This window comes from Cylas formicarius, unplaced genomic scaffold, assembly GCF_029955315.1.
Source record: "Cylas formicarius isolate icCylForm1 unplaced genomic scaffold, icCylForm1.1 PGA_scaffold_7__23_contigs__length_41026272, whole genome shotgun sequence".
NCBI lineage: Eukaryota > Metazoa > Arthropoda > Insecta > Coleoptera > Brentidae > Cylas > Cylas formicarius.
The window spans coordinates 32,496,668-32,514,224 of NW_026844352.1; the positions used below are offsets into that span (position 1 = coordinate 32,496,668).

At 35.5% G+C, this 17,557-nt stretch overlaps 1 protein-coding gene across 1 annotated transcript; it reads left to right on the forward strand.

The window, feature by feature from the left end:
• Positions 1–231: 231 nt before the first annotated feature.
• Positions 232–16,979, forward strand: LOC132705128 (uncharacterized). The gene is made up of 2 exons (XM_060675560.1): positions 232–1,718; positions 16,679–16,979. Exons 1-2 carry the CDS (start codon positions 232–234, stop codon positions 16,977–16,979), a joined length of 1,788 nt encoding a protein of 595 aa, XP_060531543.1.
• The last annotated feature ends 578 nt before the right edge of the window (positions 16,980–17,557 follow it).

The window sequence follows — 17,557 nt, forward strand, 5'->3', positions numbered from 1 at the left end:
TGATCTCGCAAGTCCAGTAAGACAGTCAGCCTAAAGGAAGATTACCTTGATTAAAAATTACCTTCAGAAGGCAACGGGAAACCACTGAAGTATTTATCCCAAGAAAATCACATGGAAGAAAACACAAAAAATCGGCCCTCAGTCTCCGGCAAAACGAGGGTGCTAAGAATCCCCGGAGTCAAAAATATTTGTAAAGATGTTTTAAACATAGGGACATGGAATGTCCAGAGTATGTACGAGGCTGGGAAACTAGCCAACACAATACATGAAATGGATAGATTGAAGATATCCATCCTAGGAATAAGCGAAACCTGGTGGCCAGGAGCAGGAGAATGTAACACGGAAAACAAAAGATTTTACTACTCAGGTAACAATGACAGGGACCACAGAAGAGGTGTAGGGGTCATAGTCACCAAAGAAATAGCTGGAAGTGTTACTGACTTTGTTCCCTACTCAGACAGAACAATGTTATTAAAAATTCGAACAAAGCCGCTTAACATCAACATAATCCAAGTGTACGCCCCAACTCTCGATAGAGGCGATGACGAAATGGACAAATTTTATGGCGAGATCAAGGAACTTCTAGGGTTAACCAAGCCACACGAAATCAATATAATACAAGGCGATTTCAATGCGAAGATCGGTTCTTTACAAGCAGACCAAATCGTCGGCCCATATGGATTGGGTGATAGAAACCATAGGGGAGATCGACTGGTACAATTTTGCCAGGAAGAGAACTTTAAAATAACAAACACTTGGTTTTCGTTACCCCCTAGAAGACTTTATACATGGAGATCACCTCAGGATAATAAGGATAACATCGTTAGAAATCAAATCGATTTTATACTGATAAACAGGAGATTTGGCACATCACTCAAGCGAGTCTGTACATACCCGGGCGCCGACGTGCCATCCGATCACGTTCTTCTTTTGGCTTCCTATAAAGTAAAGCTTTCACTTGTTAAGAGACAGCAACGAAAACCTCAGTTAGCTATTGAAAAACTAAAAAACGAAGAAGTAAGGACGACTCTGCAACAAAAATTAAATGATGGACTGGCGAGACTGCGAGAGACGATTGGGGAATATCAAGTCGACAATATATGGGATAGCTTGAAGAAAACCATGAACTCTGTTTCTCAGAACATACTAGGATACCGTCAGTCTGTTCCTAAGAACAAATGGATGACAGAGGAAATTCTACGATTGATGGACGAGAGACGTAAACATAAAAATGTAAACCCTGATCAATATAGTCTTTTAAATTCTAGAATTAGATCTGAAATCAGAAAAGCTAAAAGAAAGTGGCTAGAACAAGAATGCCAAGAAATAGAGAGACTCCAACAGATACATGATACTCATAGGGAACATAAAAAGCTAAAGGAGGTAGCTGGAATATATAAAACCAAGGCACCAATAGTTCTAGTCAACGACAAAAACGAGATAATCCTGGAAAAGGATGAAAGAAGAAGAATGTGGGAGCAATACATAAGAAAACTATTCCAAGACAGTGAGAGAACGGACCTCGAAATTAACCCCGCGGGTGAATCGTTGAGTGGACCACCGATAACAAAAGAGGAAATTCGTAAAGCGATACAACTTTCAAAAAATAACAAGGCAGTCGGACCAGATGAAGTGCCAGCCGAGATCATTAAGCTAATAGACGATGATAACCTGTCTTTATTGGAAGTTGTTTTCAATAAGATATACAGCACTGGCAGGTACCCCACAGACTGGTTAAGGTCTACCTTCGTTCCATTACCTAAAAAAAGAAATGCAAAAAGCTGCAAAGAACATCGATTAATAAGTCTGATGAGCCATACACTAAAAATATTTCTTAAAGTCTTACACCACAGGTTATATAGAAAATGTGAGGACAGTATTAAAGACACACAATTTGGGTTTAGGAGTGGAATGGGGACGCGGGAGGCTCTTTTCAGTATTCGCGTACTGGTTCAGGATTGTTGCGATGTAAAAAAGGACGTCTTTCTCTGTTTTGTTGATTACGAAAAGGCCTTTGATAGAGTGCAGCACACAAAACTAATCGAGATATTACAAAAAATGGATGTAGATGGTAAAGATGTTCGCTGCATTCAAAATCTATATTGGCATCAAACTGCACATATAACAACAAACGAACTGAAAATACAAGATATAGAAATACGTAGAGGAGTGAGACAAGGATGCATCATGTCTCCACTTTTGTTTAACGTGTACTCAGAAGCCATTTTTGGCGAAGTATTCGAAGATAAGGACATCGGAATCAAAGTAAATGGAATATATGTGAATAACATTAGGTACGCGGACGATTCTGTCTTGATAGCGGATAATATCCAAGACTTACAACAACTGATTACTCTACTAAACGACGCCAGTAAAAACTATGGACTAAACATAAATAGTAATAAAACAAAGTTTATGATAATCAGTAGGGACAGGGTGCCTTATGTAAATGCGCAACTCGTCGTCGATGGAATGGCTTTGGAACGAGTCAAGAAATATAGATACTTGGGTAGTTGCTGTATGACGATTGGGACAACGACAAAGAAATCAAAGCCAGAATAGAAATAGCCCGGAGCTATTTTCTCAAATTTAAACATATACTTACCAACAGAGACACAAGCCTGAACCTAAGAGGACGATACGTCGAGTGCTATATATGGTCCGTTCTATTATATGGTATGGAAACATGGACGCTCAAAACAACATCAATTAATAGATTAGAACCGTTTGAGATGTGGACTTACCGCCGTATGCTGAGAGTATCATGGGTCGAAAGGGTTACAAACGAGGAAATTTTGAGAAAAATGGGCAGAGACAGAGAAATTCTATTACACATAAAAAAACGAAAAACGGCCTATTTCGGACACATAATGAGGAACTCAAAATATCGGCTTCTCCAGCTAATCGTCGAGGGTAAGATAGAGGGCAAGCGTGGCGTAGGAAGGAAACAAATGTCATGGCTTAGAAACCTGAGGGAATGGACTGGCTTGAAAAATATCGGGGACCTTGTACATACAGCAATGGACAGGGTAGCATACAGAAATGTGATCGCCAACATCCAATAGTAGTGGATAGGTAGCTGAAGAAGATAGTGTCCCACATCTGTGACCGTTATTTTTTATGATGTACATTGATAACATCCGCTCATGTTTCCACCATTACAAATTTGTGCTTTACGCAGACTATGTAAAAAGTATTCAAGATGCAACCGATATTCGAAAAATTCAAAGTGACCTAAACAGTTTATTGAAAAAAAATTTAGTAAATGTTCATCCATAATCTTTACACGCAATAAAGGTAATTTCACTCCCAAGGTCATCATTATTATTTAGTTTACCGTTTTACGGTCTCCGAGAGTGGCGAAAACTAAAAAGCGCCGTGTTGCACTTAATTGGTACATTGGTACATATATTTAGAAAAAAAATTGTTGGAAATGACATAAGTATTCATAAATATGCGGGATGACTCATTAAATGCTTGAAATAGGAACGACAAAGATAAAATAATTTTTATGACTTTAAACTGGAACAATAAAGTGTATTAACTAACTGCTATCTGGCAACCCCTTGGACACAGTAAGGACGGGTAAATAAAATCTTTTTGGTTTACCGGAAACATTAAAACCAATTGGAGGATACTTGGTACATCATTGTTGGCTTAGATTAAGAAAATATTTGACACCTATCACTCAGATATTTAAAATGAACAACAATGAATTGAAGCTTATTCCTTCATTTAATGAAAAAAACCCAATCAGAATTTTATCGTTTGCTAGAAGACGAAATTACTTAAGTGATTAAGTTATTTATAATTTCACAACAAAAATAATCGAATCGGAAGAAATCCCCAGAGAAAAAGAAAACGAAAGTTGGTACCATGAACAACGAACAGAAACAAATTACCGAACATTTTTTCTCTTAGAAAACACGTTCGGTAAACTTTTTAAGTCCCTCGTTTATTAATCACTCGCTCCGCTGCGCTCCGCTCGTGTCAAATAAACGAGTCAAATGCCGTTTCCACACTTGTTGCATAATATACTATTACAAATTTAGAAAATGCTCCTTTTTAGTTTAACTGATGTTTAAATATTTTTTGATACACTTTATGTTCATTTTAAAGCATTTCATTTTGCTTTTGAGTAATTATTACATACAGAGATGTCCATTGAAAATCTTAAAACAGCTTTGTCTTAGGAACGAAAGAGAATATCGGAAATCGCTGAAAACGATTTCTATCAGGAGAGGTGGAAAGGAGTTCGAGTGATGCTCATTTAAAGCTATTGAAAAACGTTTTTGAGGAATTTTAGAAAATCTAGATTTTATCACTCGACCCTCACTCACTGTCCAAGGGGTTGTAGATAATGGATAAGAGAAAAGCAAAAAAAAAAATAAAAAAAAATTATCATATTTTATACACAATGACCATCCGTTTTTTATTTTTTTCTCTAGGAGTATCTTAAGTACTAAAGATAGATTCTGATTTTACGATTGTTCGGGTTTTGATTTTCTAACACATTTTCGAAAATATCTTCTGAAGAATTATTATCACTCTCCTCTATGATCTCATCATTTAGTTCTATTTCACTCAGAGGTTTCCCATTATTCTTAATAATAATAATAACAATAATAATAATAATAATAATAATAATAATAAACATAACAACTTGCTCAATTTAGCAGTTTGGTAAACCTCGTCTAAAATTCTGAACGGTTTTTTTTTAGTAGGACCCATAAATGAAGCAAGCTGCTCCAACTCATTTTTGTCCATTTTAAAGATCTCAACGACAGTTGCCAACTGCTTTCTTTACCTAATGGAAGTCGACAATGATGCTGCCGCCTGAATGTTTTCTCATAACCGTATATCCTCCAATTGAATTTAATGTTACCGGTAAACCAAAAAGATACTGATTATTTTCAAGATCAGTTTTTTTCCAGATTCACCAAAGAGAGCTTAGAATACAGAACGATTTTGTCAAAAACTACCGGTACTCTTCTAGCGGTTTTTCCACTGACGACTATGCGTTTGTGTGATATAAATAAAATTTTCTCGGAATCTGTCAGCACTTTTTCAAATTCGGAAGATGGGATGTCATTCTTTGGAGTTTCCCTACCCGTCTTTTACTATAAATCATGACACTGCAGACTATACCTTCCGATAAGCTTTCTCGTTGTGATCATTTTCTGCTAAAACAAGTTTAGCTTATAAGTTAAGATTCTTAAGATATTGGTCCAGTTTTTAAACAAAGAAAAACATTGGGAAAATTCGGATTATATTCCTAACTGTCTCTATTACAAAATCACTTTTTTATCAGTAATCTAAATTTTAAAGTCATTGGCATAGTCGGTAGTTGGTGAGACATTTTTTTCAAAACAATACTTCTACTTTATTTTGAATTTTATTTTTACGTAAATAAAAAACCGTACAACAATTAAAATATTGATTGGAACCTTCGGCACTGTACCAACACACTATACGCATTTTACCACAAACCGAAGCACAATTTTACGTCATCGTCACGAGATTCGCCAACCAAATTCCCATCTTCAGGAGAATATCAACAATGAATCTTTCATTGAAGATGTCAACTTGAGTGCTGAAACGCGCATCTATGACGTAAAATTTTGTTTCTGCTTGCGATGAAACTTTTATTATAAAACAAAATTTTTCTACGATTATGCAAGAAGTTACTTTTTTCCGAATATTTACGTAAGTTTCAGAAAATGGTAAATTTAAATTAACTTTGATATTTTCCACTGCAGGTATTAATGTCGAATTAAAATCGAATTTTTTGTAAGCCATATTTTGCCCAGCTAGATCCAAGATTCGTTTACTTCTATGACTCATTGTTAAGTTACGCCGAAACAAATTTTTATAGTTAATTAAAATATTCAATCATAATTATTTAGGAGACTTAAAACTATAACGCCCGGTCACATGGGGAAGATCATATAATCCGAAAAAATATTTTCAATATACACGGTAAATTCTGGAAGTCAAAGTAACTGTTGACAGTGCCACTATATACACGTAATTTGGGGAAGTCAATGCCACCTTAAATGTATAACCAATATACAGGCACAGAAATCGATGCTAGCGGAATCTCGTCGAACAACCCCGTATAATTTTATCCAGCTAACGTAAAAACTGGTGAAACAAAGTCACTGTTAAGTCGAATTGTAAGAAGTGTCAACTAGTGTTCTAGTCTTATTTTATTATTTGCTCAACGTCCACTGTACATGTTAAACAAACTCAAAAAGTCAACACTTTGAATAATGTTAATTTGTTATAAGCAACTTAATATTTTAACTTTAATAATGGTTAGCTATATTTTTTATAATATTGTACGTATAATCCTGTGGATACATCATATTTGATACTAGGAGCTAGGGGCGTTGCCCCCGAATCTAAACACCTGAACCTGACTTGATACATTTTGCTTAGTTAGGCGCGAATATTGCCAGAATTGTATTGTTGATCTTTTAGTAAAATAATTTACTAGTACAAAAATTTAAGTTAAGTTAAGTTTAAGTTATTATTATTATTACCTGTAACAACACCCCAAACGCCTGTGTTGCCTGATATCGATTTTTTGGCAAGGGAAGCGACTTTCTTTTTTTCGACTGCCGTCGCCCCTTGTAGGGCTTCCACCCCGTGTGTACGTCGAGACATCATCTAATGCGTTATTATATAGGCCCTTTTATCGCGCATGTAGTAATGGCGAACGTGGCTCGAAGGGGGTCGGCTGGTGTTTTAGGTTTTATTGCCGTTATTTTTTTATCTGCGACTGTGGGGAAGGGGCGTTTCAACGTTTCAATTTATCGGATCTGCCGCCGCTTATTAGTAATAATTAAAATGGCCAAGGGGACGGGCTGTTCGTTTGATGGATGAGAGAAACAGGCGGTTAGGTATATTTTTTTATAGTCCTTTATGTTTTTCGGAAACCAGAGCCAGACGATGGCATTTGTAATTAAAAAGAATCCTTATTCATTCCAAAACTCTGTAATGCTATATGACTGAGGATGACCAAATTCTTAATAGGTTACCATATCATACGATTCACTTTAGAAACCGAAGACGCAACGTTTTTCAATTCTTCTTTTATGCTTAATCAGCTTTCCGATGACTAAAAGAAAATTACTCAGATTACGTAGCAGAAGGGGTGAATAGTATGTTCTGTTCATAGATATAAGAAAGTGACCAATTGCTTTTGAATGAGATTATCCAAGGGTAGTCATTAACATACAATGCAAGATTATTACCTAAAGTTTCGGAATTTAAATTCAGGTAAAATTGTGGTCCGTAATAGAAAATAATTTTATACCTACCTGTGTTTGGTTTGGTATACTACTTAGTTTAAGTTTATTAGTAATCCTTCTTATTTCGTGTGCGAATTATGCAAAATATGTGCGAGTCTAGTGTTCTCAGGAGACGCTCCCGCCCAAATGTAGAAAACACTATTCTATTGAGACTAAGGAAGTTTTAAACAATTTTTATTTGACTCACATTGAACGTGGTGTCAGTCATCTTTAGAAGAAAGGCCGCATTGACGAAAATTATGAATAATCACATTTCAGCGAGGAAAAAAAGAAGCGATGTTGACATTTTCTCGAGTGTAGATGAAAGTGATCAAGATATAATACGGTGTAAAATTTACCAGTTATACGAGGAACAAAGCGTGCCTACATTAATTAGGAGGCTTGAAAAAGATGAAACTCCAATGTCCTCAAATTTATAGAAACCAAAGTTTTTAACATCCCTCCACAAAGTTGGGCACATTCTGTTAAACATATAGAAAAAGCCGAACAATAGTATATCCATATTGCAAATTAGAACAGGCGATGATAGCGATAGTGATACTGATATGTTATGTGAATAATTTTAAGTAATTTAAGTAGGTAATAAAAATAATTTGTAATTTTATTTTAGATTTGAACATAAATACATACATACATAAATAAATATTGTTTAGTATCTTTCCTAACAAATCCCCAAATAATTAAATGCTAAGCAAAGTACGGTCCTGATCGGCCATATTTCATTCTTACAGCTTGACCGGGTCTTTTCTTAATTTGTACCAGTTAGTCACTTTCTTATATCTATGAACAGACTTTACAGCAGATCCCCGATGGGCTTGCTCATTTTCACATGGAGAAGTACTACTATGAATGCAAAAGTCACCAAGAAATTGACAATCATTTCGATTGTTCCGAATAGAGATGGCGATGTTCTTCAATTCTCCCCATCGGTCATAAAAAACGGGATACGTCATAAACGTACGGGTTCATTTTCGTCATAGGAAGGGTCTAAAATCCGACCCTCGTCAAGCTGATCGTAAACCGCGAAACATTTTTGACGCGTCGGCCGAACACGGGGGAGACAGAGCGGCGTCAGTGGCGGTTTTCAAAAAATTTTTTTGATAACAAATTTCATATTCATATTCAATATTTTTATAAAAAACATCGATGTTTTGGCATTTTTTTTTATTACTTTTAATTTGTTTTGGTTAGTTTAGTTTGGTTCGTTTTGTGTTGGTTTCATCCGTTGAAAATGAAATTTCGGCTTAACGTATACTCCCCAACGCGGAACGAAATTCGATGAATAAAAAATGCGCCAATCATGTTTGAGTCAACCAGAGATGAGAATTTCAAGAAAAGAAGGCAGCCACTAACTGACCAAAACTGTTAGTTCTTCAAATTGTCAAATTTGAATGGAAAAGAAAGTAAAAGAAAGCAATTACCATTTGCATACAATAATAAAAGTAAAAATGTATTAATGTTTCAATGTTGCTTGATTCGCTTTTTGTATTTTAATTTATTTAGGTTATGACCTGATTTAAAGTTTCTCATTCAAATTTTTTCTTAAGTCAAATTTTTATTTTTGCCGATAGAAGGTTGGTTCTGATTTTTATTTTGAAGGATCCCCAAAGCACAGGTTCAGAGCTTGCTTTTTTTGTGTCTACGGGGTATTTCAAAAAACCTTGAACCGTAATTTCTAAGAGTTCTCAAGAAACGTTTTTTTTTAATTATTCCTGAAAAAATGTTAAACACCCAAATGAAGCTTCGACCACGAATGCCTTTGCTAGGGTCATAAAAGCGTTTGCTGACAATATTTAAATATTTTGTACAGAAGCGTCGCTAAAGAGGCACGAGTTAACTTATTCCATAAGACAACACGGTTTTTAGAAAATATTTTTTATTAAATAATGAACATAGTTTGTGCTCTATGGTTGCTCAATATCTTACAAACTGAAATACAATGAATAGACAACAATATTAAAAGCGACGTTGTAGGAGGATGCTCGCGCTGATGGCTCTGGTCTTTTCTGTAGATCAGGTAGCGATCGGAAATTATCAGCAGAAAGTAAATCATAAATGTCCACATGGAGGGCTTCTTCAAGCCTTCCTCAAGTAGAGTAATTGGCTTGTTCATAATTACATGATGCCTTAATTCTTGAATATCGTCGAGTTGAAGTTTTTCAAGTGAATACTTAGATCTAATGTAGGTATTGTAATATCGCTAAAACATGCTCTTTACTTGTCAATTCTCAACTGTCAACTGGCATCCAAATGGACATTCAAACATGGAGGTTACAAACAGTTTAACAATTTCTTCCTTGGAGAGTACCAACACCCAATGATTGAAACGGGTTAATTGGTTTCTCAATGGACGATCCAATATAGTTTAGATTTGTTCCTACGTAGTTACGTTTTGTGAGAAGGCCAAAAGGCTTACTGCACATGGGTTATTTACTTTGATTCGATTCAAATCTTGTTTATTACAAAGATAATTTTGTAGTTCGATATCTTGGCAGGCCTGACCTTAGTATACGTAGTGTAAGCCTTAAATTGACTGAAAATACTGCCATGGAATAGAGATGGAAAAGTTAAAAGATTTCCAATAAATAAAAGTTGAAATTTCTTCAATAAACATAACATCTAACAAATACGTTATTTTATTATTTAAAATAAAGCATTTGATAGCAATTAGTTTTTTCTACAGAAATGTGCTCTCAAAATCAACTTTAATTAACATATTTTCTACTCCTACATTTTTTTGTAAACAAGCTAATTATTTTTAATGTACATAATGTTATAGAATTTTCTACATCTTGAAGTAATGAAACAATAAATATTAATAATTTGATTTAGAGTATCTTTTAAATACATATCATTCTCCATAAAACTGTTTATTTGAACAATAATTCTTGTCTTAAACAACTCTTCGTTTTTACCAATTTGTCGAACACTGTTGTTAAAGTTATTAATAACTTATTATTAAAAATGAATTTTGGTTCAAAACATTTTCTCTAAATTATTATGGTTATCTTGTAACTGTTTTATTAACCGATCGTATTTTTCACCATCCGAAGCATCTAAATTACCGCTAAGAGCTTTAAAGACTAAACCGAACATATTTATTAAAGGTTTCCTGTGCTTCATGTGAGTTTTCGCTATGAGTACTCTAAAGTTTATTTTGGTATTTTAGATGTAGTATCTCAATAATAATCGGATTAAGGTGGTAATAGTATATTATGCTACAAGCGCGGTAAACGGCATTTGACTCACGAGTTTATTTGACACGACCGGAGCGAATGTTCAATAAACGAGTGACTTAAAAAGTTTAGCAAACGTGTTGCATACTATACTTTTTCTACGACCGTTAGTTTTTGGGTACCTTTTCGCAAAACAACAAGAATACATTCACTGACATGACCTTCAGAATTGACAAACGTCAAAATTCAAAGCATGGGAAATATCTCCGAAAACATCCGATTACTCCCAAACCCGTGCGGTAAAATCCCGGAAATGTCCGAAGTGGCTCGGATCCGTGGGAAACGAAGCTGACGTGGAAAGTGACGCTGTGTAATTAGGCATTTTACAGACGAAAATAGAAAAAATGAATTAACGTCGAGAATAAAGTAGCTATAATAAGAACTTAAAAATAATGAGCCCTAAAGTAAACATCATAATATTATTCTACTTATACGAAGATTAAATTAATCAAAACTATAAGTGTTTTTTAAAGGTCTTTCCATATTGTAAATATGTATTTTGCCATGGGCGTTAGTAGTAACAGTTTTTTGTTTCTTTTTTGACGAAACAATTTTTCCAGGCTTGTTGTTCGATTTCGTCGATACCTCGGTGTTTACTTTTTTCTTCGTGGTATCTTTGCATTATTTCAGCGATTTCTTCTCTACTGGTGATAGCATTTGGCATTTTAAAGCATCGGTTGAGTTGAAAAGACGATCGTCGAAAACATTTTCTTACGACTTCACCAAATGGTTCATAGACGCCGCCGTCTTCAAAATACAAATAGTAAAGTTTGCCAGGAACAACGCCTGTTCAAAATTATATTCACTAATTTGTGCAATTAATCGGTGTTTCTTTTAGACCAAAATTTTTGTTTTTGTTTTTCTGGTGAATACAATACTTGGGAAATAATTATTTGGTTTGGACCCTTGTTCTAGGTTGTGTTCTAGGTCTTTTTTTGATTTTCTTTTTCTCGTTGTTAATTAAACTATATACTCTTAATTTGAAATTGGTGTTTTGATCTTCTTTAACGCGAATTTTAATGCACGACAATGTAACAGCGTTAGCATTTGCTTTACCTTATTTATAATGATTTTATAATAGTACTCCTCGAGTTTGATTCGCCGGCGCATTAATTTTGGGCGGGAAAGGCCATCGTAGTGGTGTTTATGGTCTGTAATAACTTTCTCCAGTATAGATCAGTTCTAAAATATTTGGTTTAACAAACTATACAGGGGCATTCCGACAGCGCCCAAATCCGAAAAAATATCCTCGGAGTCATATGGATAAATTATTTAAAGTATTTACAATTTTATTTAAAAAAATGTTCAACTTACATAACTACCAGAACAATGTTGCCCATATTTTTTTATAAAGTTTCACTTCTCGGATGGCGATTTTGTCCTTTCCAGAACAGCTAGTCCTCACGAAATTGTCCGATATAGTGACACACACCCACACAGACACACACGTATACTTAGTTTTTCAAATTCCAGCACGAGAACCCGATATTCACGTCTACCCGATCGCCAATTAACTTATTGGATATTTTATACGACAACACCGTTTATAAAAAACATTTTTTTATAGGGATATTTTTATTTTTTTGGGCAATTTTGGGCATTTTTTAAACATTTTGCCATCGTTTAAGGTAAAAATATTGTAAGCTGCACTTGGCTTCTGTATCTCGACGAAGCTGCTTGTCGTTCGCATACTTGTTTTCTTTTTGACACTGAGAAATTTTCATAAATTCGAATCTCGACTTTTCGGTGGGTTCGCCACCACTGCAAATAAAAGGAGGAGCGTTGCCAGACCAGGGGGGAGAGATTATTGTGTAATGTGTTTGACAATCGTTTTTTTCAACTTTTTTTTATTTGTTGTGAGGCTGACTAGTCAGAAATACAGTCGAACGACAATTTTGCCACATAACATATTTTTAAACATAATTTCGAGAAAACGCTTCCTGTTAAAAATATTTTATACAGGATGTTCCATTTATGAGTTCCGAATATATATATAACATTTACTTTTGAAGCACCCTGTATATTTTTACATATTGCGATGCGACACGCATTGTATTAATGTAACATTTGCTTTTCCATCAAATTTGTCAAACTTATTTTCAGCACCTTCGCACAAGAATTGTTACTAACCCATAAGATGGTTAACGAGATCTACAGGCATAACTATTACTAATAATCCCTTAACTGTCATTTTTTTTGTAAATATCTAAATATGGCTATGTTTACAGAAAATTACCTTTATTTCGGAATCCTTAATGATTAGGTATAGGCTGTTATCTGAAGGGGTTTTTAATTGGCTTCCAGAGAACTTAAATACACATGGTGTCCCGAAAATAGTGGGCCAAACTATAACAGCATATTCTATCTCCCAAATAAATATAAACCCTCATGCCCTAAAAGTAATGACCTGAAAATATTTTTTTAATGTTTCTGAAACAGGTTGAGTGAAAGTTTTGAAATTTTAGTATTTTAGTAATTTTCGCATACTGAATCTGATGTCAAATTTTGGCCAGGGGCGTAATTTTTAAGGTAACGTAACAAAAATTGCAATAACTTGTTTGTGGGTTGACTATTAAACTTTTTCTTATAAAATCACAAAAGTTTTTATTTTGTATCAGTTTGACATTGATGGTGTCCTTCTGTTCACATTGTCCTGAAGTTTTTTGAAATTGTAAGTTTACTGAAATGAAATTTCAATCTTTTCGCGTTGACATTTTTCTATAAATTACAATGAAAAGAAAAAGTTTCGTCGTTATTTTTCAGTTTTGTGACATAGGTAAATGAATTTTTAGCTTGGTAGACCCAAATGCAAGGAGTACATCCGTACCGTTATCTAAAAGTACATAATTTGAGACTCCAAGATTTTCCAAATCGTTGTTGTTGAATGTTGCCAGTGGATCTTCAACCATCAAGATATTTTGCACCAGATTTTATAGTCTGACGAGTCAGCTTTTTTAAGAAACAAGGCTTTCAACACTCACAACGGGAATTTTTTTCAACATAGGCTTTCAATTAATTGTTTGGGCGGGTATCATAGGTAGGTAATACGTTAATATGTTCTTTAATTTTGCAAATATATGCTATTGCTTACTTAAATTTCTTTACCAATGATCTGGCCGAATTGTTAGAGAATATTAAATATGCGCATTCGCTTGCAGATACTCTTAAGGCATGATGGGGCATCACTTTGGGCAGATTGTTAGGAATTGGTTAGATGTCAATTTTGCAAACAGGTGGATAGGTCGAGGATCAGTAAATTAACCAACACGGTCGCCTAACTTAAACCCACTATATTATTATGTGGTGGGTAATAGTGTAAGTAATTCTATTTATGCCACAGAAGTAGATAGTGCAGAAGAGTTACCAAGTCGAACTGGTTGATGTTGCTGGAAATCAGATTCTTCGTGCGTCTCAAATATTGGAATATGTATTAAAAATAATGGAAATGTGTCTGTGAACCGAATGTAAAATACCGATTTTTATCAATTCAACTTACCGGTTAATGTTATTTTATTTTTCATAAAAGTAGCCTGCTAGTGAGCCATCAAATGAAAATTAACAAAAAACAAACCTAACAATGTTATTTCACAGTTTACTTTTCAATTTGTGATTTTCCTTGCCTTGATTAATTGCAATCAGTAATTTTGATATCTTAGCTGTTTGAAATAGATTCTGAGGTAACTCAAATAATCACAGTGTTTTGATTAATTCCATTATTGCGTTGCAGAAAGTGACATTCTTAACTACGCACAATTCAAACACTCAAAAATTATTTATACGTTATTTCATGAATTTGGACACGTGGTGACCAAGGATTCCCCGATTTTGATAAAATTTGGTGGGCTTGTTCGAGGAAACCAGTAGTGTAATAAAGAATAAATGGTGGGCTCAGATGACCCCCATCTAATATGGAAAATACATCTCGTGAATTTTAGTCCAGGAACAAGTAAGTAAGTTTTTAATTTTCCAGAAGCGAATTTTTCTTATGAACATCCATTTTATTAGATTACTTACTAGGACGACTTGACGTTAACCAATACAACATATTTGGATTGCATTGATTGATTGATTTTTGTAAAAACTTGGACACTTTATATCTCGAAAACGAGGCAAGTTAATAGTGGTATGATGTAAATGGGAACAACACTTGAATATACCATATTTTTTAAGTTTCATCTGGCAATTTAACAAACTTTGATAACGAATACCCAACAAAATTCTGAGAGTATATATATACTTATATAAACGTTAGGAAAATATTTTAATAAAAAAAATACGCATTGGCGTTCATTATCATTCCTTTTTTTCACTCCGTTAAATTCCAAGAAGATACAACGAAAACTTGAAAAAAAAAAACACCGAATGGATGGAACAACACGCACACAAAGATGTTTACCGGGAGGGTGCGTAAATACAGTCCCCGCGTGTATCAGGGTAGTACATTGTTATTTTAAATCCGCTAGGGCCGCGCGTCCTCCGCCCTATAATACGTTCGGTGTAAACATCCCGAAGTTATTCGATTTTCTGGGCATAAACGGTGCCTTATTCGAAATTCGGTCTTTCCCCCCTAGGCGTCCATTTAAAAAACATCAAAGGAAATATAATAGGCGAGGTAACCGAACAAAATCGACAGTTTTTAATGGAAAACGACGCCGCCGTCGCCGCCGCCGTCGCAAACACGCCCCCCGATTTTTTTATGGGGTCGAGCTGTTAATTGAGGCGGCAGTCACAACGCCCAGTTTAGGAAAGTAGACAATGGATGGTTCTTTTTTTTGAAATATGTTTTTGATTTTTTACTAATCAATGCTACCTCCAAAGTATTTTTTTAATAATTCCGTTATTGCCATAAAACCTTAATTTTTTAAATCGAATTTTAACACCCAGGTGCCTTTGCGAATATTTCGAAACAGACAACCGTATGCTATTGCATTTTTTTTCCAGCAAAGAAAATCGAATTTTATTTGTTTTTCGCAATTTAACACTCTGAAATATACTACATTCATTAGTACCTGAAACGACGTAAATTCAAAACGTCTTTACACTTTCCAGGTAAAACACAAGAACTCTGGATTTTCATGCATAAAATTCGACAATTAAATGGAATGGAATGGGAGCGTGATTATATACGTGGCCTCTTAAAAAACGACTGGAATATTCGACCACCAATACGAGAAGCACCGGTCGAGAATCAGTCAGTAAAGTGAAACCCTACAACGCGAACAACTGATATAAGTAATAGACATTATATGAATTATTAGAAGTCTGTATAGTGAATAGTAGTATATAAATTGTTAGCGACTTTACGTGTCATTTTTAGTTCCGTTACTTTTTAACAGGAGCGATTTGCTTGTGTTTCATAAACGTAACAACATGATAATTTGATTTTTCCCATAAATTCGACTTCCAACTCTTATTCACCCAGTCAATGACCCGTCATGAAACTAACATGCGAAATCGAAAATCACCCCTCCCACTCCCCACGGGGTAACCAAAAAAAACGCAACGGAAACGTCCCCGAGCACGATAAATTTCGAAATTATTAGCCGTAAGTCCGCGACGCCGAGGGGGGGGGGGGGGGAGAATTCGAAAACCGTAACCCCCTCCTCCAACCGCCCCGAAATGGCAAACAAATTAAATTATGTCGCAAAATCGGACGATTTGAAAATGGTAGAAATATCGCTCGGTCCCCCCTATACGGCTCCCTCCCCCCACGGCCGCCAACAGCGCGGGGAGCGCTCAAAATCGATACACCTCTCTTTTGTTGCGCATTCAATAAGGAGAAGGGGTCGCATACGTCACGGCGGGAACTTGTTGGCTGTCACATGTCCGTCACCTATTTCCGACGCCATTTGGAAAGTCTTCAGATTGCCCAGGAACGGACGGCAACGTGGCCGCAATTAAAATTTTTGTTTGTTTGTTTGTCCACAACTTCTGGAACTGTGACTGTATCTTTCCGGGCCGTTAAGTTCGAATGTTAGTTCATTCTGTTCTATGTGATCTCGATTAACTCTTTCCGAGGAAACATGAAATGCGAAGAGTTTCTGGTAGTAAATGTAGGTTTCTTCTCATCCTCATTTCTCTAATGCGTTGCTTCCACGATAACACTCTATACCTATATTTTTCCAGCTGGGTGCTTGCGACTTGCATCAAGTCGATGCAAATCCTTGGGTCCATTAAGACGACGGTCTTCAAGTGTCGATGTCCTCATACCACCCAAAAGGAGGGTGGGGTCTTAGAGTTATCTACACGCGGCAGCGTTTTTGGACTAACTAGCCGTCGAGCTTTTGATCCTTATTACTTCGCATTATCCCGTTTCTGTTCATCGCTGATAACGAAGCGGAAGAATAATGAAATTCGTCCGAGAGAGTCGGCCGCGTTCACCGCCCCTCGACCCACCTCTTCGTCGCCCCGCCGCCCCCTTACGTGACTGCGAACATCTCGAGACCGAGAGGGTGCGATATTATGAAAAGGAGTCGTCGTCCGCTATCGTTCTTGCTAGACTTCGCCGCTTCAAAACTTTTTTCTCAGAGTATACATGGCGTTCCCCATCTTGCATTTTCTCTAGCAGCTTCTGCTTATTTTGAAATCTTTCGGAGTTGTTTAGAGTTGTAATGTATATGTAACCTACAACCTACTACAATATTCGAATCCAAGGTACTTAAAAAATCAAATCCCACACATACAAAAGCTAATTTAAAATTTCACATATGCAATAAATAATCCTGGTCCTTGTTCATGCATTTGACCTGACTTTTTTGTTGCTTCTTGTTTATTTTGTCGGTAGTTATATTGAAAAAGGTATTGAATGTCGAGTACCACCGCCTTCAAATAGTATATAATTTAAATTGTTGGAACTGTTTTGTAGAAAAACATTATTTATTTTATGAATTATATTAAATTTAAATTGATGATAATGATTTTCCTCGCATGCCACTTTGCGTCATTCTCTTCCTAACCAGCAATTTCCACACAATTAACTCGTTTTGCCAGAAGATTAAACGAGAT